The sequence below is a fragment of the Cetorhinus maximus genome, chromosome 6 (genome assembly GCF_964194155.1).
Source record: "Cetorhinus maximus chromosome 6, sCetMax3.hap1.1, whole genome shotgun sequence".
Taxonomy (NCBI): domain Eukaryota; kingdom Metazoa; phylum Chordata; class Chondrichthyes; order Lamniformes; family Cetorhinidae; genus Cetorhinus; species Cetorhinus maximus.
The window spans coordinates 102,944,314-102,967,408 of NC_135884.1; the positions used below are offsets into that span (position 1 = coordinate 102,944,314).

General features: G+C 40.7%; 1 protein-coding gene across 6 annotated transcripts in view; it reads left to right on the forward strand.

Annotated features, from left to right (window-relative positions):
- Nucleotides 1-15,776, forward strand: part of esrp2 (epithelial splicing regulatory protein 2) — a 35,420-nt gene extending 19,644 nt beyond the window's left edge. For 4 of the 6 annotated variants that reach the window (XM_078544223.1, XM_078544219.1, XM_078544221.1 and 1 more), the window contains 9 exons: nucleotides 1,462-1,594; nucleotides 1,684-1,726; nucleotides 3,351-3,652; nucleotides 4,785-5,003; nucleotides 8,437-8,635; nucleotides 9,288-9,480; nucleotides 9,681-9,858; nucleotides 13,408-13,524; nucleotides 14,900-15,037. In XM_078544223.1, coding sequence (XP_078400349.1) covers nucleotides 1,462-1,594; nucleotides 1,684-1,726; nucleotides 3,351-3,652; nucleotides 4,785-5,003; nucleotides 8,437-8,635; nucleotides 9,288-9,480; nucleotides 9,681-9,858; nucleotides 13,408-13,497 — 1,357 coding nt within the window. In that variant the 3' untranslated portion in view covers nucleotides 13,498-13,524; nucleotides 14,900-15,037. Of the gene's footprint in view, nucleotides 1-1,461; nucleotides 1,595-1,683; nucleotides 1,727-3,350; nucleotides 3,653-4,784; nucleotides 5,004-8,436; nucleotides 8,636-9,287; nucleotides 9,481-9,680; nucleotides 9,859-13,407; nucleotides 13,525-14,899 lie in introns of all 6 variants that reach the window. The other 2 variants (XM_078544224.1, XM_078544225.1) reach the window with 2 other exon arrangements.
- Nucleotides 15,777-23,095: the final 7,319 nt, after the last annotated feature.

Sequence of the window (23,095 nt, forward strand, 5' to 3'; positions counted from 1 at the left end):
TGTCAACAAGTCTTTAACTATAAGGGGAAACCGTGCCCTCATCAAATGTTGCACACATTGCTGAACAAAGATCAAGAGCAAGAATCTTGCCCCTTTATTTCTGTGCTTAAATTGGAATGCCAAGGTCCAATTTGTAGCACCCACAGAATGAAGATTATTCATGGGACTTATGGTTCAATTACTTATTGGATAAGCTTGCATTATTGAGGGAAGCCCTGCAAGAATTGTATGTTGTAAGACAAATCAAGAGTGCAGCACTGATTTTTGGGGTTTTTTTTTACTGGTGTTGTTAAAGGTGCAAAATATTAATAGAGTTTAAATATTAGTGTTGCAAGTACCTAGTTCATGGTCCATGTATTTTAGAGTACAGCTTTTAGTTTTGGGAATTAAAGTTTATTTGACTTAGCAGCTGGAAAGCTAAGATCATAAAGCAGCAGGTGGGCTTACTTAGCTGGAGAGATGATGTCTGCAATGCTTCCAACAAAGGTGTTCCAGAGAGATGTTCTTGTTTTGGTAGTTGGAGCTAAATCAATTTTAAAGCATTTAATGAACCCTGGAAGGTTGTAAAACCCATTTACTCAATCAGATCAAAGAATAAATTGTAAATGGGGGGGAGTAATTAATCTAAAGGTCGGTTTGAGGATATCCCAGAGCAAGCTATGTTGTAGATGGGTGGAGTCTAGAGAGGTTTTCTGGTTTCAATTTATCTGGGTGTTTTTGCCAAGAGACTTAGTTGCAGATTAGACCTTGTATGGTCTGTAGCTCATTGAGTGAAGATAGCCAAAATAAATGACAATTAGATAGACTACTGTAAGCAGAGTTTTTTTTAAAAAAAAAACTAACTACTTCATTCACTGTGGAGTGCAGGTGAGGCTTAATCTCAGTTTGAATTTGTGAGGCAACAGAAGATGGAAGATTGCCTGGTTTGAAACGAGTGGAAGAATCTACAGTGGTCCTCCTTGTGGCAAAGAAGGCAGCAAGTAGATTAGCTTGGAAGTATTGGAAAAGTAACCAGAACAAGGGACTGAGACATCCATAGTCAGAAATGAAAGTTTTACCTTTGAGAATAGCTGGAGCTGAGGAATATTCTCCGAAGGACTGTGGCATACTTATGCGTGGTCCCTACAAAAGTAAATAACTTTTGATGTGTCTTCTAAGAGAATTCTTGGGGGAAAATGAGTGCATAACCTATGTAGTTGTAAACCATATTGTTAAATGAGTAGTGTTTGTTTTGTTTAACCCCCTTTTTATACACACTTTTTTTTAAAAACAGAATACAAACTAAAATCTTGTGGTATAATTCTATTAATTAAAACAAGGTATTCTGGTATTATTAAAATGTTAATGGTCCCTAACTGGATCGTAAGTGTTTAAATGGATTGAAAGCTCAGATTTGTGGTTGACAATAATGAATGAATCAGTGTATAGTTTTATAATGGGAATTCACTGGTTTTATTGTAGAGGTGGCGTAGCACTGTGCCTCAACTCCCAAGGAAGAAGAAATGGAGAAGCACTAGTCAGGTTCATCAATCCAGAACACCGAGACCTTGCACTCGAGAGGCATAAACATCACATGGGGAGTAGATACATTGAGGTGGGCACAAATGTGAAGTAACTTTAAATTTCATTTTAAATGGCAAAGTTCAAACGAATGGCTGATTCTGAAAATTAATTTCCATTCAGGTATACAAGGCTACTGGAGAAGAATTCTTAAAAATTGCTGGAGGTAAGTTTTTAGAAAAATCCAATGGAATGTTTGCAAGTTAGAATATATACATAAGGAGAATAAATCTCAAGAGATCAGTGGTTGCTGATCTCATCGTTCCCACCCCAATCCCTGAGTACTGAAGGGGATCCATTTTAAATATTGTACAGGCTGGTGCATTCAGTTTGATGATCAATGGCCTATTACAGCTCGACTTAATGAATACTATGACCCTGAAAATCTGCAGTTTTGCTGCACCGCCATAACCATGGCCAAGCGAGTCTTTCTGCTTTGGGGGAAAAAAAAACCCTTATCTGGGGTGAAGAGCATCTCCATTTAGTGAGAATGTGTTCCTGCCAGCAGTGGTACTGCTGAGTCATCTGCTTGTTTGGGTGGGGTGGGGGAGGGGTGGTTGGAAAAAGAATTAGCAAGGGAGGAACACTAGCAGATCTCGATGGCAATGAGGTATTTCTAACTATTGTAGATGCTTGTCTTCCATGGAACCCATGCATACAAAGACTGCCCTTGCTAAGGAGATTGCCTTGCAGCATCTGTGGGGCTCACTTCTGTAGCCTGGCAGCTGCTGGCGAAGAGGACACTTGCTTACAGGGATGGAACTAGTTGGAACTCTGATGACATTGCCAATGTGGGCAGACACCAGAAACATCTGCCTCCTCTGTTTAAGGAAACTCTGCCCAAACAGGGCAGAGATGCAGTGTAGTGGGCATCAACTCTAATACATAACCTCTCTGTCCAGAATTCACTTTGAAGGATTTTTGCAGAATGGGTTTCATTCTCCAATCCCTCCTGAGGAGTGTGTGCATTGCTACCATAATGGCAACTCGTACCTTCTGTCCTAAAGCGATTAAGTCTGTGCATGTTGATTTCATTCTAGATCATCATGTTGCAAAATTTGTGGCCTACTTCAGGTGAGGTTTCTAACTGGAAACCAAGATGGCAGCCAACCCTTTGGCATAGTCTTAAAACTCATGAAATGGGTGACTGGCAGCAAAACCTGAATTTGCTGCTTAATTTGGTTTTTAAAATGAGATGTGTGTGGGGATGGAGAAGGGGATAGTTTAGTTCCTAATGTAGTGAAAAAATGTGAAATAATTCTGATTTTTTTATTGTATCTAACATGCATCCAAATTGTTCATTCACTAAAACTGACTATTTTTGGTAGACTGGCTGAGAATTTTGTTCTTGGTCTTGCCTACCAGTTGCCATAATAATCCTCTCCCAAGAGATTAATTTATGAAGCAGGAGCCCAGTGTAGTAGCCATGTTTTTTTTCTCTCCTGATGGCAGTGACTCAGTAAAATGATTAAACCTGTTAACCTGTTCCCAGTAAAATGATTAAACCTGTTCTCATTGGACAGCTATTTTCAGTAAAACCCTGAAGTGATTACAAGGCAATAAACTCATTTTGAGATTCAAGTGACCATTATAATCTGCTTAAGGTTTGTCTTTTATTGATTTATTATTAGAATTATTTAACTTACCACTTCATAATTCATTTTTTTTCTGTATTTAACTAATCTTGGGCCCTTGCTGTACTCATTGTTATTTTTATCTTGGACAATTAGAAGGTGGTTACATAGTTAATGTTCTGTTAGTACCATTTTGAAATATACTTTTTAATGCAGGTACTTCAAATGAAGTGGCACAATTCTTGTCCAAGGAGAGCCAAGTTATAATACGAATGCGTGGACTACCTTTCACAGCCACAGCAGATGATGTCCTAGGCTTTTTTGGAAATGAGTGCCCTGTTACAGGTGGCAAGGAGGGGCTCCTCTTTGTTAAGTACCCTGATGGAAGACCGACTGGGGATGCTTTTGTGTTGTTTGCCTGTGAAGAGTTTGCACAAAATGCACTTAAAAAGCACAAGGAAATATTGGGGAAGCGTTACATTGAGCTGTTCAGAAGTACTGCGGCAGAAGTACAGCAGGTTAGTATTACTACATCATGTAGCACTGAACATTATATTGTGGTTGTGTATGATCTTGATGTAACAATGTTGATGGTCTCCCCTCTTCCAATTCATCACGTGCTTTCTCCAAATTCTCTAAATTTGGTGCTAAATTGTCCTCGGTTTGAGGACATAATCTTATGGCACAGAATAGGCTGTTTAGTCAATCATGCCTGTGCCAGCTCTTTGAAAGAGCTACCAAACCAGTCCCACACCCTGCAAACATTTCCTTTTAGAATTGGATCTGTTACATTGCTGCGCAATGTTACTTAATGACTTTGTTTATTGCCAGCCGAACAGTGCAAGTCATGATCAGGACTCGTGCAATAACATTCATAAAGTTCAATTTCAGGGAGTGTGCTTATAAGTTGGGAATCCCAGTGATGATTAATCAATTCTGGGGCACATTTTATTCTGTTGAGGAACCATTTTAGCCAGTACCTTCAGATAATAGGCTGGTTTTTAAAGTAAAATTCAATACCTTAAGAGTAAATATGTCAACTGCCAGATGATTGAAATTTAACATTGATAGAACAAACTTCATTCTCTGATCTCGCCTGGCATTTTTACTTTTGATGTTTGTTTCCCAAACTTTAACAAAGACATTCCTTTTGAAGTATGGAATGTGAATGTTTTGAGAGAGAGAAATGTGATGCCTGGTATTGATGTAACATCGATTTTTACAAAATCTAGACTCTGCCAATTTTCCCAGATCAATATGGGCTAAGTATTTCCTTGTACTAATTAACCAGCACACTGGACCTGCATTTACAATGTGATTGTAACATTAGGATGAGGTGCTGGGAATTTGCAATGTTAAGTTTGGAACTGAGGCTCAATGGAACTCCACAGCAAAGTGGGGTGTTGTGGCCTGAAGCAATAATGCAAAGCAAGATCCTCCAAGTTGTCTGCTTCTGGCTCCAGCCTTGCAGTACTGCTTCCTAGCTTGCTTCACATGGATACAGCTGAAATATAAATGTGGCTGTAATGCCTCTGTGTAAGGTGCACCAGGTGTGTTGGAGCAGCTTTGCAATAATGCTACATCTTTTTTCTAATTTTTTTTTTTACACGAGAACTCCTTCCAATTGTTTTTTTTCTTCCAATGCCTTAGGTATTAAATAGATACATGTCTACACCACTAATTTCAACACTCCCAGCTCCTATCATCCCTGTGATACCTCAGCCGTTCATTGCCACTGGACATACAAGAGACTGTATACGTCTACGGGGCCTTCCCTACACAGCAACCATTGAGGATATTCTAGACTTCATGGGCGAATTTACAATTGACATAAAACCTCATGGCGTTCACATGGTACTAAATCAGCAGGTAACTTGCAATCTGCTGCCATTAATGTAATGTCCTTACCCTTTGAAAATGCAAACCTTTAGTTGGGATTGGAGAAAAGGATATTTGTGAAGCTATCCTTCAATCCATGTGCCACAAAGCTCTCTGAATTTCTAACATGACTGTGTAAATGCCAACCTGTAAATCAAACAGCCTATTATTTCAAGTGCACTCATTGAATTAAGATTTTTTCTGTATGTGAATCTATTCAAGTTGTTTAGGTAGCAAGCTGACCTCCACTATACTTGTAATGTAGTGTAGATTTTTTGGCTTGTGGACAATACTTGTCCATTGGGCAGCAGGTTGGGAGGGAGAGAGATGGGAAAAAGTGACACTAAAAGAAACCTCCCTGTTGTGTTGGTGACTGGTGGGTTTAGTTGTTCCACTGGAGTTTTAGAAGTTAGGAAGGTACCCTGTTTTGGAGTTTTTGAGCTTTGCATACGAGCTCTGGGAATGTTGTGTGTTTTTAAAAATTCTTTCACGGGCCATGAGCATTGCTGGAAAGGCCAGCAATTGTTGTCCGTCCCTAATTGCACTTGAACTGAGTGGCTTGCTAGACCATTGCAGAGGGCAGTTAAGAGTCAACCACATTGCTGTGGGTCTGGAGTCACCCTTCCCCAAAAGGGTATTGGTGAACCAAATGTGTTTTTACAACAATTGATGATTGTTGACATGGTCACCGTTACTGAGCCTGGTTTTCAGTTCCAGAATTATTAATTGAATTTAAGTTTCACCAGCTGCTATGGTGGGATTTGAACCCTTATCCCCTAGAACATTAGCCTGTACACTATTGTGTATGTTGTGTACATGTGTATAGTTTGTGATTTTGATCCAAATGAAATTTGTGTAGTCTCAGCTGACATCTTAGCTGGCAGCTTAGTATTCAGTCTGGATTTGCCTTCAATCTCCTCAATGACTTTGGGAAGAATTTCACCCATGTCGGGTGGGCTCAGCAGGGGTGGTTGAGAAGCTGACCACTACCCGTGATCGGGTCCGCAAGGCAATTTCATGCTGGTGGGCCAATTAAGGCCCGCCCAGCGTGAAACGTGAGCGGCAGCGCTCAGCACTGCCTGTGCGGGCGGTGGAGGGGGGAGGCTGGGGAGTGCGACCTTCGCACGTGCGAGTGAGTGCACGCTTCATAATCTCCGAGGCAAAGAGCTGCCTCAGGGAGATGAAGTGTTATATAAAAAAAAATTAAAATGTAATGAAACGTCCCCTCATGTGACTCTCACATGAGCAGGGACATATTATTAATTTAAGTTTTTATTTTTTATTTGCTTTAGGAAACCTTATCTCACCCATGGATGAGGTTTCCTAAAAAATGCAAAGGCCTCTTGCCTGCCCGCCAACTGAGGTTGGATGGGCAGCAAAAAATTCAACTTAATTGACCATTTAATGGCCTTAACAGGCCTTTTAATTGTCGATGGGCGCACAGCCAACTCCGGCGCATGCCCGCCACCCGAAATATCGTGGGACTACGCAATGACGTCAGGATGCTCGTCCAACATCATCACGCGTCATTTTGCGCTCGGTCGAGTTAGATCCGCCGCCTGCCGAGCTAAAAATTTTACCCTTTGTCAATTAATATTTTGCATTTATGTGAACTTGAGTACATTTGAGATTGCGAGAGCAAGAATGGCAAAGGTTGATCGGCTCACTTCAGCAATCGTGATTAGGTATAAGAATGCACTTAAAGGATATGCTGACTCTTTTCTACCTAGTCCCTCCCTGTGTCAAAGCTCTATGTTGAAAAATGGACCAAATTAAAACCCAGTCAGGCCTCCTGGTCACACAAAACCAGGCACTGAGTTATAAATACGTAATTCAACATGGAACTTGTACCTATGCTTTAAATTTATTATTTCAAGTTGCATGAAACCACTTTTCTCGTCCCTATTTTTTACCAAGGTTCTCATTTTCAAATATGTCTAAGGATTAATGAATTAAACACTGAGCGAAACAGTTCCAGGGACTAACCCTTGAGCCCTGTCAGACATGTTTAGGCAGGGATGCAGTGATGCACTGATCTACATTTTTGTTTTTTTGCAGCAATACTTCATGAGCACAATGTTGGTACGACTGGAGTTAGCAATGTAGAAACAATTGATCGGTTCATCATCTTGATCCTTCAATGACTGCAGCTACAGGGAAAATCCTATTCATGGCCATGCTCTAGGCACCCTGCTGGCGAGAAGCAGTCAGGATTTAGTGTTTGAGGTTTCTTCTATGGCCTGTGTTACTAACTTCCTCCTTGATACGTGGTAGTTCCATCTCCCAGATATTCACAATCACATTATTATATAGTTTAAGTAATTGTGTCGCATGAGCCAATACACTGACGGTTGTCCTCCGTGAATTGTTAAAATGCACTGTCCTGTCAGTAATTTTGTCTTCTCAAATTTTAGTAAAGTAGGTAAAACTTAACTTGGCAATTTGAGCAATTACTTTGAAAGCTATTTTAAATAAATGAACAATGTACGTAATTCAATCTTTGGGTACTATATAGAAAATAAAAGCCTGTAAATTATTCTATAAGCATTTTGGACATGTTAAGGGAATGAAAATCTGGGAGTATTGACAAGTTCTGAGCTTGATTTTCCTTTTAAGAACCTTTTGTCTTTTTAGCATAGAAAATTGTTTTATTTTAATAATTTGCATATGAATTGGCTTAACTGGATACATAAAACTGCCCCATGCTTGAAGCGGTTTTGCAACCAATGGGTGGGGAATAGGAAAACTCCACCAGCACCACAGCAACCTGCACCAATATCTTCTGACTTTTCTTTTTGCATGTGCCTTGAGGTGTAGCTTTGAAATAAAGGGAGGGGAGAGGAAAGTCTTCAATCAAGTACAAACTTCCCATTATTTAAAACGTTCTACATAGGAAGCAGGCTGTCTGTAATTGAGAATGAGTTTTACACTGGTTGTGTTTTGAACTGTGATTTGTTGATTTGGGAGTCTTAGAATTACCTTCAAGTTGGGCCAAGATCTCAGGGTTGACTTCAAGCTCAACCAGTTGAGATTGGGATTAAAAACAAAGTACTGGAAAAACTCAGCAGGTCTGACAGCATCTGTGGAGAGAGAAACAGAGAGAATGTTTTGAGTCTAATATGACTCCTCATGTGACTCCTCTTCAGAACTAGACTGAAGAAGAGTCATATTGGGCTCAATGTTAGCTCTGTTTCCCCCTCCACAGATGCTTCCAGACCTGCTGAGCTTTTCCAGCACTGTTTTTATTTCAGATCTTCAGCATCTGCAGTATTTTGCTTTTATTTTGAGGTTGAAATAACATGTTTTAGCACCTTTTTTGAAAAGGTCCTGAGATTTGAGTCATGTTCTTGACTACAATGGTGCATTTGCTTTGTTTTAAAGTGTCCAGCTCGGAATAACCACTCTTTGTCCCCAAACCCCCCAGGGCCGGCCCTCAGGTGATGCTTTTATTCAGATGAAGTCTGCAGATCGTGCTTTCTTGGTTGCACAGAAATGTCACAAGAAGACAATGAAGGATAGATATGTGGAAGTATTTCAGTGTTCTGGAGATGAAATGAGCTATGTCTTAATGGGTGGCACTTTAAATCGTAGTGGCTTGTCTCCGCCGCCATGTAAGTTACCATGTAAGTTTTGAATTCTGATGCTCTCTTGCTGCTAACGGCTGACATTGTGGTAGGTGGAGCCTGGGGCTTTGTTTACCTTTTTCATCTTTACCTGGTTGCCATGATCAGTAATTCATTAATCAAGGCTTGTGTCTGAATGGGGGTTTTGATTATTTTTTTTCCCCACCCCTCCCCACTCCCCCTTCACCAAATGGCGAAATTGGACATTTGTACTGGGCAATTTTTTGCTTTTGGGGGTATTTTCTGGAGCTCTGCATTTAGTCTGCCTGGTAATAGGATTTTTGATCTTTGGAGATGATGCTCATAGAGTTGCCAGTGGGTTGAAGATAAGGTGGCCATTCACCAGGGTGTCTCTCATGCTTAACATCCAAGATGTCATGCATGTTCAGATTAGCATTTGACTTGCACAATTATGAGCGTGTATAGTTTTTAAAATGTAGGGATAAACAAAATGCCAAATTAATTTGAAGGATATGCATGAAGGCAAAACTGGATTTGAGAATTTATTGGCAACGATGCAATGGCTGCCGATGGAGGTCAGACACCTTGAATGCTCGTTATGCACCAAGGTATTTGGGACTCTGTCAGATGCATAAGGTGATTATATACACTACTGTTTTCATTTATCCCTCTTTTTTTATTCATCTTGCAGGCCTTTCCCCACCCACGTACCCCACATTCTCACCTGGTACTGCTGTGATACCAGCCGAAGCAGCACTTTATCAACCCCCAGCCCTGTTGGCTCCAACACGGACAGCACCGCCACCACCACCTGCAGTTGCCTATTATCCCGCTCAGGCAACAGCCACTCAGCTTTATATGAACTACACAACCTACTATCCAAGGTAAATGTTTTTGGTATTTTCTTATTATTACTGGCAATCTAATGCTTGGGCCTTTAGTCAAGAATGTTTGTTTGTGATGCCTTTATAGTTCAGTGTTCAAATGTACTGAACCATGTCATTAAGAAACATCTTGGGAATCCTGCTGTCCTCTTTTTTTGTGGATATTTGAGCTGATTTTATTATGGCCACTTCCCTTCCAGCCCTCCAGTATCTCCAACGACAGTAGGATACTTTGCAGCTCCCCAAGCAGCAATGGCTGCTGCAGCTACATCAGCAACCCATGCTGTGTTACCACAACCAGGAGCACTCATTCGCATGCAGGGCCTGCCGTATAATATTGCAACAAAAGACATCCTTAGCTTCTTCCAAGGATATCAGGTAAAGATCATTACTTTGTACTCCTTCTTGAGGATCTGTTTCCTTTCCACTACAGCATAATTTGATTTGAGGATGTTCTGCATATATGCCTCCTTTTTCAGGATTGCAGTACAACGTTTAAAACTCAAGTGTGCCTGTCTATATTATAGTTCACTTGTTTGCTAAGGCCTAAGAATGTCTAACTGAGCAATTTTTTTTCTCATGCGTTCCATTTCTCTTGCTCTCCTGGATGTGTTGAATGACCGTGCTGATCTTAAAGTGAATACATGTTGGACCGCCTCTAGCTTGGTATGGCCATGTGAAAATGGGAGTACCGTTTACAATGCACTGTCTGTGGGTATTGATCTGACAGGTGTCAGTGGTGATGTAATTTAGTGGGAGTTTGGTCTCTACCATCTCTGGGGGGGAGAAATGAGATGGTGGTGGTTTTTTTGGGGTTCCCTGCCCCCTGTATAGAATCCTTTTCGGTTTTGTGGGGCTTTTGTACTGCATGTGTGAGCACCATAATGAACAGTTGCAGTAATACCAGACCTGCCATAGTATAAATACCATCTTATGTGGCAAGTAAATATACTGTCTCAAAACTACAGTGATATCCATTTAAATGCACAAGTATTCTCCCTTTTTTAAAAAAAAAACAAATTTCATGAGTTCATCTTTTAAATGTGATGAGGGAATCTATTGTGCTTTGCATCACCTTTCTTGGCTGTAATTTACTGTTCTTGACTGTCAATGCTACCCTTCTGTTTTTTTTGTTGACCTCTTTAATTTTGATGATCTTCTATCCAGTTCTGCCTGTTGTCTTATAAGACATTGTTGTAACTCTACTTGGTGATTTTACTATCAATTTTTGTGTCAATCCACCTGGTGTACAGTTTCTTCAAATCTAATTGTGCCATTTTATTATATGCTCAAATGGGGGGAAAGGTCAATGCAGAAGCCATTTTGTTAATAGACTTGTGCAATTATAGTTCCAGGCATATCTTTAATTAACCATGGTGTGGACTGATCAGTTTCTGCTTACAGTCAAACCAAATGGGTTTCTTTCCTAAATGCTCCATTTCCAAAACTCTTATCTGCAGAATTATCATCAGCTGCTAGGTATACAAGAGTAGCATTTTCTTTGTCCGAGGCTGGGGAGCAGGGACTAACTTTTTATCTTTTTCTTTTGGTGATTTTGTTGTACTAGCCTGAAAATGGCAACATATGCTCACGATATTTTAGACTTTTATATTTAACCAGTTAAACAACCAGTTAACCTGCACGTTTTGGATCTTTTTTTCCTTCCACTAGGCTGTGCGCTTTTGTATGTGCCTTTTGAGCTCTGTTTGAACAGGGAGCACTTCTACTGTTTTGATATTGCTGTATATTTTCCACTTTACATATTAAAATCAGTACTGATGGTCACAACACAATGTTTTGAAGTAGATCTTTACAGAACCAGAACAGACCAGGCTGGTAGTTACAAGGAAGACAAACAAGCTAATCTTGTCAAATCTTTGTTTGCAATTCAGATTAAAATCCTGGATTGGTGCAAAAGTTTTGTTTTCTTTCCCCACTGTATGTCTGCTGGAGTATTGCACAGAATAGATTGTACCACGTTAGACTTGCAGGAGCAACGAGTCATAAGGCAGCCAAATATTTGAATACCCTCACATAATAAAAATGTTTGTTTTTGGTCATTTTATCTGGGAGGTTTTCAGTTAACATATTTCTGTTTTGCTCTTATCCTTTTCTGGATCTCCTTTCTGTCTTCGCCCTCCATCCCTACCCACAAAAAAAACACCTTTTTCTACAATTGCATTCTATGCAAGCAGGTCTGGTAATATGCTAATATTTGCACAGCCTAGCCAATCCAACCTAGAGTATTTTGCTGGGCAGGATTAGTCACAAGGTAATGGTTTATTATAAAATGGTGGATGGGCCTATGCCAGGATTAATGATTCAACAACAGATTGTGACTGCATTGTGTGAGTTTGTGAATGTACACCATCTGCTTTTATTGTAAATTTTGACTTTTTGCTCCAGATACCTGAAGCAATTTTCTCCCAAAGTATGAATCTTGAAATTGGCAGGAGAGAATTTGTGCTTTTACAGGTGTGATGAAAGTAAGCTTGCGGCGTCTTGGAAAATGGTAAAGACTAACTGGCACTTCCCAATCCCATTTGTTCAGGAGTCCACAGGCTGCTTAACTTTTTCCCACTACTCTCACCATTTGAGCTCTATTTTTTGAAGTGTTCCCATCTTATCCATAAAGATATCTTTCAGCATCTTCTAAAAAAAAATATGAATTCCGGATCTAGATTCAGGTATCCATATTTGAGCTTTGAATGGGTAGTGGAATTCTGTGTTAAGTGCTGCTATTAATGAATAACTAGAGTGAACTATTCACTGTCCTGTTGCTCTTTTGATCCCATTCAAAACTTTATATCACGTTGTTGTATCTTTATTCATAATGTTATAGTGCAGTAATTGGTAGGTTTGCATAATCATACAGGGCTCTATAGCACATGTGCTGTGTGTATGACCATTTTTAACATGACTAATATTCTAGTCAAATAGTAGTTTCATTGTTTGCGGCTTGTCTTGTTCTGCCATGATCAGAATATGGCTTATGCTTGCAATGCACAAGTTTAATGAGGGTATACAGTTGTGATTGACTTGGCAACTTGGGGGTTACCATTGACCAGAAACTGAACTGGATTAGCCATATAAATACTGTGGCTACAAGAGCAGGTCAGAGGCTGGAAATCCTGCGGCAAGTAACTCACCATCTGACTCCCCAAAGTCTGTGCACCATCTACAAGGCACAAGTCAGGGGTGTGATGAAATATTCTCCACTTGCCTGGATGAGTGCAGCTCCAACAACAGTCAGGAAGCTTGACACCATCCAGGACAAAGCAGCCTGCTTGATTGGCACCCCATCCACAAACATTCATTCCCTCCACCATTGGCACACAGTGGCAGCAGTGTGTACCATCTACAAGATGCATTGCAGGAACTCACCAAGCTTCCTTAGACAACACCTTCCAAACCCTGACCACTACCATTTAGAAGGGCAAGGGCAGCAGATAGATGGGAACAGCACCACCTGGATGTTCCCCTCCAAGTCACTCACCATCCTGACTTGGAAATATATCACCATTCCTTCACTGTCGCTGGGTCATAATCCTGGAACTCCCTCCCTAACAGCACAGTGGGTGTACCTACACCACATGGACTGCAGCGGTTCAAGAAGGCAGCTCACCACCACTTTCTCAAGGACGACTAGGGATGGGCAATAAATGTTGGCCTAGCCAGTGATGCCCATATCCCAGGAATGAATTTTTAAAAAATTGCTTTTTAATGTATTTTAAAAATTTTGATGCCTTTATTCTTGCAGTCAAAGAGCTGTTAATTGATTCATGGTTTGTAAAAGTTAAAGTTCTCTCTTGCCAAGTTATAATGCCCGGGTTAAGAACTTTCTAGGTTTGGAAATTGTGGTGAAACATGAACTCACCAAGCTATGTTCCTTTTTGACTGATGCATGTATTCAAACTTGTACTGTAGTATGCACCTGATGACTACAGCGGCCTTATTCAGATGAACGAACAAGCAAGGAGTATGTTTCAGGCACCCAAAGAGTGGGTCTGTTTGTAGATGACCGCCTTTACAAATTTCAATAAGGTAAGAGAGAAACTTCCCAGCTGGCTCTGTGGCCAGGCTTCACTCTCAAGTGACATCAAGTGGTGTTTCAAAACTGGGATTTTTATTTCTCTCTCTCCACCTCATCTCTGGGACTACTATCATCTTTCTTGACACCTTCCAATGATGTGCTGCAAATACACGGTGAGGTGGTTGCAGCCACCTTTTTGAGCAGTGGTGGTTGCAGTGCTTTTTTTTCAAAAGGGAAAGAAGTTGAACTTTTCTTTGCATGGCTAAGATAATGCTGATTCTTCACTCGCTACAGTAATGCAGTCACTTTGTGCACAAATTAAACAAGAAACTCTTTCTGCATAAGTTTACTATTATTCTTGCACGTAAATTCCCCTTTCCCTCCAAGGAGGAGCTGGATAGTTATCACGACTGGGTTATAAATAAATAGAATAAGTATAGGATGATCCAGTCCCCTGACCATGATGGCTCCTATGCAGCTTTAGAAGACAGAGAAGATGAAGGTGTGAAGGGCAGCAAGACATGGTTGAGTAATGGATATAAATACGATGAGATCAATAAAGTATTTCATGGAATATCACCCCCCCCCGCAGTGATTAAATAAGTAGGTAGAATCAATGAAGGGCCCTACATTTGTAGGAGAAATAGACTTAATGGGAAGGAAGACATTTGGAATCCATCTTTTCCAACAAAGGGTACGGACTCTGAAATTAGTTCCTACCGAGTTATCCAGAACAAACCATTCTATTGCTTTCACCAGTTTACAGTCTACCCAAGCTCTAAATTGCTAAGCTTGAGACGATCTGGTGATTCTGAACTTCAGGCAAAGGCTGTTATTGTAACACTTCAGAAGTTTAACAATTCTAAATTTAAATTCAATGCCCTGCACTTAATTTTTATTTTAAACACTTAAATGCTTTGAGAAAGCAACATTACCTCTTGTTCTTTGGTTTTATCTGCTGTGCAATTCTGTATTGAAGAGTTGAAGCATAGCTTTGCTCTCTTGTGGTGGTTATTCATTACTTCGGAGCTCTACTGCTTTTCCTGTTTGCTTTGTGTTTTTGTCCTTACCTGATTTAATGTAGCGATATAGCTGATAAACTAGGTCCAAGAAGAGGGGATCCCTTGGAAGCTTGACAAAAGACTGCCCAACACTGAACCACATTAGTCAACATACACAGTTTAAAGCTGTGGCAATTCAAATTTTTGTTTAGCTAAACATTTTGAAGTCTACCAGCTGGACGGAACAAACCAATAGATTGACTTGGAGTTCATTTACCAAAATATGCTGCTCCATCCAAGATGCAGAAGGCACGCTAAAGACTCCAACTTTACATTAACAAATCTCTAGCCATCCTTCAATGTGTATTTTCTCTTTCTCCTTTAGCTTCCTGCAGATGCGATCTTAGTTCTGTATAACTTTAACGGCCAGCCCAGTGGAGAAGCTTTGGTGACTTTCCCAACCGTTGAGATGGCTACACGAGCGGTGTCAGAAAAGAATGGACAACTTATTGGCCATCAGCCTGTAAACCTCAGATTGGTGTAAGAACCACAGATTGACTCATCAGCCGTCATACCAATGGGAAAACGATGATCATTCCTTTATAAAAAGGAGTGCGGCCTTGTACAGAATGTGGCAAAAAGAGGAAACTGCATGTGTCGGACACCCCCTTTCTGCCAAAGGGTTGTGCACTAATGCAAAAGCCATAATAGACTGCAATATTCTGCATCGACCTATTTTTAAGCTGCCAACTCGCATTTATGATTTTGACTTTATGCTGATGTGGAAGTGACTTGCAAAACTTGACGATGCTAAGTGTAGTTAAGTTATATATTTTATTTAAACCTAGTAGCTTCAGAGCCACATGTAGACTCGCCATTCTTAACATGCATGCAGTGTTTATGTTAAACCATTTGTATATTATGATACAAGGATGCTGCTTATAGGTAATGTCTTTAATGCATGCAATAGAAAAATTTTGTATATGCCTATAAGCTATAAGGATGAATTTTTTTTTACTCTAAGACGGCTAAGTGACAAACTATCTGCTGTTGGAGCACTAACACTTGTTATCCATGATTTCTTTATCCCCGTGCCTTAATGCAAAAAGTGCAATATCAGCAGAACAAAAGTTTTGAAAAGGCCTCATGTGAGGCTAAATGAGTTGTATGTACTTTAGTTAATAGAGCAAGTTTGAAACTTGCAGCAGTATAAAATTGTATGCTTTGTATAGCCAAACAATAAAGGTTTGAAGATGCATAAATGAGTCTGAATTAGTGATGTTATTTTGGAAGGGGAAACGACAGCCAGCTTTCAATATCTGAATACAATATAGATTCCATTTATTGTAGAAATGAAGTCTCCTTTGTGTTCCTCTGTCCATCCATAAAAAGCAAAAAAAAAGCCATTAAGGCAAATTGTGTATACAAACTGTGACTTGAATGGGATTAAGCTCTGACTTTCCTGCTCTAGACTCTGTAGTGCTAATTTGACTAAAACTGCTTGTTAATGTAAAGGAAAAACTAGTAGAAACATCAGAAATTGCCCCACCTAGGGATGCCCACATAACTGGGTGTGACAGAGTAAGGACAGATTCGTAACTCTCTCTGGGAGAAAAAGGGTTGGTTTACCAGCATGAGCACCAGAGAAACTCACCACAGTATGAGTTGTTTCCTTCAAGAGTAGGGCTACATATGTAAAGACCCTTCAGCCCTTGCCTTCACATCCTCTTCCCACCCCACCCCCTCCCCCCAAAAACCCATCCACTCCAATCCCCCCCACAGTGTTTAAGGACTGTATTCTCTGTCTTGTCCCATGTTGACAGTTTTCTGTAGTTGTACTGGAACAGCTTGGCTAGGGGTGTGGCTAGTTCTGGAGCATAAGCCTTGAGTGTGACTGCAGTGCTGTTGTCAAGGCCCATAGCCTTTGCAGTATCCAGTACCTTCAGCCATTTCTTTAACATGTGGAGTGAATCGAATTGCCTGAAGACTGACATCTGTGATGCTGGAAACCTCAGGAGGAAACTGAGATGGATCAACCACTCAACATTTCTGGCTGAAGATGGTTGCAAATACTTCAGCCCTGTCCTTTACATTGATGTGCTGGGCTCCTCCATCATTGAGGATGGGGATATATATGGAACCGCCTCCTCCAGTTAGTTGTTTAATTATCCACCACCATTCCCAACTGTGTATGGCTGGACTGCAGAGCTTAGATCTGATCTGTGGTTGTGAGATCACTTAGCTCTGTCTGTTGCATGCTGCTTCTGCTGAATAGTGTGCAAAGTAGTCCTGTGTGTAGCTTCACCAGGTTGACACCTCATTTTTTGGTATGCCTGGTGCTGCTCCTGGCATGCCCTCCTGGGCTTGATGGTAACAGTAGAGAGAATGCTATGTCAGGCCTTTATGTGGCCAGACCCTTAAACTATACTTCTTCCGCTGCCGCCCCCCACCCCCCCCCCCAAAATAAAGTTTCTATCCATCATATTTATAAGTTATCCCATGTATTTACATCATTAATATTACTCTATCTTACACCCCACCACCCCACCCTCCCTAAAGTCTGAGTTCATAGGTTCAGGCAATCTGGAGGACTGGAAAGCTCTGTTGCTGCAGGTAAATTTTGTTGAATTGGAGGTTGTTCTGGCATCTGGGTGCCTGTTCATTCTCTATTTCCATTTTTTGGCATTGAATCGCTCTTTGTCGGTTCCCTTATTGATGGCAGTTGGTTTATCGTGCTCTTTATGGAGTGGACAAACTCTGGGCTCATCTCCTATAGTGTTTTTTTTCCTTTTTTTGTGTGGTTTGTTGTGACGCGTGCTTGGGATGGAAGGTGGCTTTTCCTGATGTGTGTGTGACCTGGTAGTAAGTTCACCTTTGCATTTGGCTCTGGTGTGCTGTCGTCAATGGATGGCTGCTATTTGGTTCCAGCATCATTTGTGGCACTGTCATGCTGGCTGGGGATTGCAGTGTCTGCTCCGTGATCTCGGGATTTATCTCTCCAATTGCCATTGGAGCCAGAGGTTGAGGCTTTTTCTTGCTGGTTCCTCTCTTGACTGTCATCTACTGGAGGTGTCATGGTAACCTTCTCAGTGGTTGGCTAGTCTGCTCAATGAGGGGCTTCTGCCACCTGTAATGAAAGTAGTCAAACATGCTCTGGAAAGAGAGGAGACAATTCAGAGCTAAATTCCGAGTCAAGCGAATCTTGTTGGAGCTCTCAGGAACTTGCCAGTTCTGTATAATTTACGACAATTGTTGTCTTGACCCAGACTGTTGTTCATAGCCAGAGGTCTCAGCCATGGTTCTTTGTTCAATAGGACCATAATACTGGCTCCCATGTCCAGTTTAAAGTTTGTGAGATGGCCATTAAACAAGATATCCGCATTCCAGAATGAAACTCCAGGATCTTTGACCTCGCCCAAGATGCATATTTGTGTGTCCTCTTGGTGCTGTCTCAGCCTCATAGATCCTCTTGGGATCTTCTGTGTGTTGTCATGAAGCTATTAATGTATATATTTTTGGCAATTATTTTTCTTTTAAAATAGAGGTTTAGTTTGAGTGTGGCTTAATTGTATTAAAGCCAGCTAGTCTGGATGCTTTGATGTAAACTAGTTTTGAGGTGCAGAGAGGTAAAGGTACATTTGTATTTTGTTGAATAGAGCATTCAAGAAGGGAAGTGAAATCTGGCACCTAGCTAGCAGAGACCAAGCAATGCTTAATAATAAAATTGGTGGTATGAAAGGGGTTTTATTGTTAGAAGAGGTGGTGCTCAAAGGGGCTGGTGATCCAATGAGAATTTGCATTCAGAGATGTGCTGGGTGTAACACAGCAGTTTAAGCTGTGCAGGGCAGAGGCAATGTAACATCAAAGCCTGTAAGCCTACCACTGTGTCTGCAATGGAACCTCATTTTGAATTTGTAAGGTGAAACTGCTTTGCCTGGTGTTTGCTTAAAGCCTATGGGTTGCTGTTGCCTTAGTGGAGATTAGTTTGGGAACTTGTTAAAAATTATGATAGTAATTTGTAGCCTTGTGTATATGTTTAAATTGTGTAACTTAATAAATCTCATGTAATTTGATATAAAGATCCCTCAAGAACTGGTGGTTTTATGCCTGAATTCAGAGTTGCATCTCAAACATATCAAATGAAAATATAGGTTATGACAGTTGTTTAAAGTTTCCCTCTGGGAATTTTAAATAACTCAGCTTTACCAACTGCAGTGTCATAACAATTGGGGGCTTGTCTGGGATAAAAATATTTCTAATTCCTTGATTGTTTGGAATTGGTGAATCTTAAGGTTACGAGTACGAGAAGCTCTTTGAATCCAGGAGTTGGTGAAGTATTTTAGAAGTGGTGAGACTGTAAGGTGATTTGGCAATTGCAAAGACTTGTCTGGGAGTAGGAGAGATAACTGATTGGGTTGGAAAAAATAACCAAAAGTAAGTTAACAGATTTGGCAAATAAGTTAAAATTGGGGTTACCTGAAGGGGCTAGGAAATTAGACATAATTAAAAGTATAGCACAGCATCTACAGTTGGAAGTGAAACCTGACACTAGTGAGTCACAGGTGGAGGTAGTGAGACTTCGGGTACAAAGACACTTGAATTTGAACAAGCAAAGGAACTGAAACAACTTGAATTAAAAGCAAAGGACAGAGAAATGGCTTTTGAAAAAGAACAGGTAGAAAGACAGGAGAGAAAAAGAAAACAGGAAAGGAAATTAGAAATTGTGAAGATAGAGAAGGAGGAAAGAGAAAAAGAGAGAGAATATTCCAACTGAAAATGTTGGCAGCTAAAAAAAAGAGTAGAACCCAGTGGGGAGATGTTAAAATTTGAAAAGCTCTTCTAAAGTTTGAAAAAGATATTGAAGCATTCTTTATTTCATTTGAGAAGCTAACTAAACAGATGAAATGGCCACAGGAAAACTGGACGTTATTATTACAGTCTAAGTTAGTCAGTAGTCAGGAGAAATATTGATGAATTATGATGTGAAAAAAGCTATTTTGAATGCATAAGAGTTGGTTCCTGAAGCATACAGGCAGAAATTTAGGAATGAGAAAACAGCCTGGGCAAATTATATTGAATTTGAAAGAGTAAAACAAAGTAATTTTGACCAGTGGATACAGGTGTTAAAAATAGAAACAACCTATGCAGCTCTTGGGGAAGTAATTCTTTTGGAAGAATTAAAAGATTCAATCCCCTCGGTAGTGAGAACTCATGTGATTCTGTAAGACAAGCAGCAGAGAGAGCTGATGATTATGAGTTAGTTCATAGAGCTAAACCTTTTTCTCGTCACCCTTTCAAATTGGAAAAGGATAAAAAGTGGGAAGGTGAAAAGAAGGTAAGTAGTCAGGGAAGAGAAGGAGTAGCTGGAAGTTCCCAGGAAGTTTTTTCTCAGAACAAAAAGGAAGATGCTGAAGGTGCTGAAGGTAGAGGTGACATTTGAAAATTGAGATGTTTTCATTGTAATAAAGCGGGGCACACAAAGTGTGTTGGAGGTTGCAGGAAAAATCTGTTGGAATTATTGGGGTACAGAAAAGCTCTGGAAGTAAAAGTACTCTGGGTTCTGAGGTTCAGGCACAGGAGAAACCTATGGTTTGTGTACAGGTAAAACAGGGAGAATCCATGAAAAGCGAAGAAGTGGGAATGTGTTCATTTAGTTTACTCAAGAGAATTCTGAGGAGCAGGTTGCAGAAATGTTTAAAGATTTTGTATGTGAAGGGAAAGTCTTTCCATGATGAGAAAAGGGAGGTCGGATCATGTCTCAGCAAATGAAAGCTGGAGGGAAATGCATCAGATTGTTATTCCATTAGGTTATAGAAATGATATTCTGAGGATTGCTCATGAAATTCCAATGGGGGGACATTTAGGAATTAGGAAAACACAGGAGAAAAGATAAAGGTTTCTTTGGCAGGATAACATAGGGACACAGTCAAATTCTGTAAGACCTGTTATACATGTCAAATAACAGGAAAACCAGAAGCAGTGATTAAGCCGGTGCCTTTAATCTCAATACCAGCATTTGAAGAACCTTTTACCAGGGTCATGATTGATTGTGTAGGACCCCTCCCTAAGACTAAAAGTGGAAATCCCTATATACTGACATGGATGTGTCTACCAGGTTTCCTGAAGTGACACCTTTAAGAAATATTACAACCAAGAAGATTGTGGAGGAGTTAATTACATTTTTACGAGATATGGTTTACCAAAAGAAATACAATCAGATCAGGGGTCAAATTTCATGTCACAGCTGTTTAAGGAAGTAATGAACAGTTTGTGGATAAAACAGTTTAAGTCAACAACTTATCACCTGGAGTCACAAGGAGCTTTGGAAAGATGGCATCAAACTTTAAAAACTATGATAAGAGCATACTGTCAGGATTATGTACAGGATTGGGATACAGGAAATCCATTTTTGTTATTTGCTATTAGAGACGCTCCTAATGCATTGATCAGTTTTAGCCCTTTTGAACTAGTTTATGGTCATGAGGTAAGGGGACCACTGAAATTGATTCATGAGAAATTGGTGCGTCAAAATTCAGAAACTACTCTCCTGGATTATGTATCAAATTTCAGGGAAAGATTGAACAGAGCATGTGAGTTGGCTAGGGAACATTTAAAGATATCACAGCAAGTGATGAAAGTGAAAGCAGGTAAGAAAGCTAAAACTCGCAGTTTTGTTTCTGGAGAGATTGTACTCGTTTTATTACCAGTGCTAGGTGATTCATTAAATGCAAGGTTTAGTGGGCCTTACACGATTGAAAAGAACTGGAGTGAAGTAAATTATTTAATAAATACTCCAGATGGAAGAAAGAAGCAGAGGGTATGTCATGTAAATATGCTTAAAAAGTACTTCGAGCAAAGAGAGGTGTTAGTGATGGCGGGAGATGAAAACAGGACTCTGAAATTGATTTTCCTCTAATCAAATTGGATAATGAGGGGGTACTTGAAAATTTAAATGAAACATTGGGTTACCTTCCAAGCAAGTGTCAAAGCAAAACTGGAGTCAATGGGAATCAGGGGGAAAACTCTATGCTGGTTGGAGTCATACCTAGCACAAAGGAAGATGGTTGTGGTTGTTGGAGGTCTGTCATCTCAGCTCCAGGACATCACTGCAGGACTTCCTCAGGGTAGTTCCGTCAGTATCTACATTGTTTCAGACCACAAGCTGCTGTTGGGCCTTTTTAAGGAGCATGACGCTATTTCACCAGTAACCTCTGTGAAGATTCAGAGGTGGGCATTGATCCTGGCCACATAGGAATATACCTTCAAACACCGACCAGGCTATATATTGTGAATGCAGACGCCCTGAGTCACCTGCCCTTGAGAGATCTATTCCTCAAGAAATTGCCTTGGCCTTAAGCGTTTTGGATACGCTACCAGTCTGTGAAACAAATCAAAACCTGGACCAGTCGGGATCCACTGTTATCTAGATATGAGATAAAATCCTTACGGGATGGGGAAATGAGACAGCTTGAGGACATGAAACCTCCTCCATCTGTAAACATGAACTTAGCACTATGCCATCTTGACAACTATGGGGAGCGCAAGTGGTCATTCCTGCGCTGGGCCAGAAGCTACTCCTGATGGAACTATACAGTGGCCACCCTAGTATCTCGGAAGTGAAAATGTTAGGCAGGAGTTATATATTGTAGCCCAGAATCAACACTGATATTGAGAACATGGTAAGGAATTGCCAACAGTGCCAGTTGCAGCAAAACCTGCCAGTCACAGCTCCACTACTCCCTTGGGAATGGCCTGGCCGGCCATGGGTCCACATCCATGTCGATTATGTAGGACCATTTATGGGTACAATGTATTTGATGCGCACTCTAACTGGTAGAAAATTTTGAGGTGAAAACACCGACATCACCGCCATCGAAAAGCTGCAGCTCTGTTTTGCACCTCATGGTTTGCCTGAAGTAATCATGTCCGATAATGGGGCAATGTTCACGAGTATGGAGTTTCAAAACTTCACCACTCTCAATGGTATAAAAGACACAAAGGCAGCACCCTACCATCCAGCATTGAACGGCTTAGCCGAGAGAGCCATCCAAACCTTTAAATCTGGCATGAAAAATACTATCAGGTGGATCTTTAGCAACAAGAGTCTCTCATTTTCTGCTGAGTTACCGTACCACCCCGTACCACGCAACGACAGGTGTTCCTCCTGCTATCAATGAAACGTCATCTCAGAACGAGGTTAAATCTTGTGTTTCCAAATTTGCAGGGGAGGGTAAAGTCAAGTCAGTGCAACCAGAAGACAAGTCATGGTTCTCACAGTAGATCTAGGAAGTTCTCGACTATGAAAATGTGTGCGTGAAAAACTTCAGTAGCGGCCCTAGATGGATTCCCTGAAGGGTGGTCTCTGAGACCGGACCTCTTTCGCTTTGAGTAAGGATAGAGGGATGGAGCGTTCAGAAGCAAGTTGACCACTTGAAGGGTAGAGAGGCACTCCTGCAGTCAGTGTCACCACCGAATGTTGGCGAACCTGTGTGCGCTGAAGACTCTGGTCGACTTGTAATGAACATCAAGGACATCCCTGTGGAAGTTAATGATAATGAATTGTCTGTACCAAAGGAGGTAC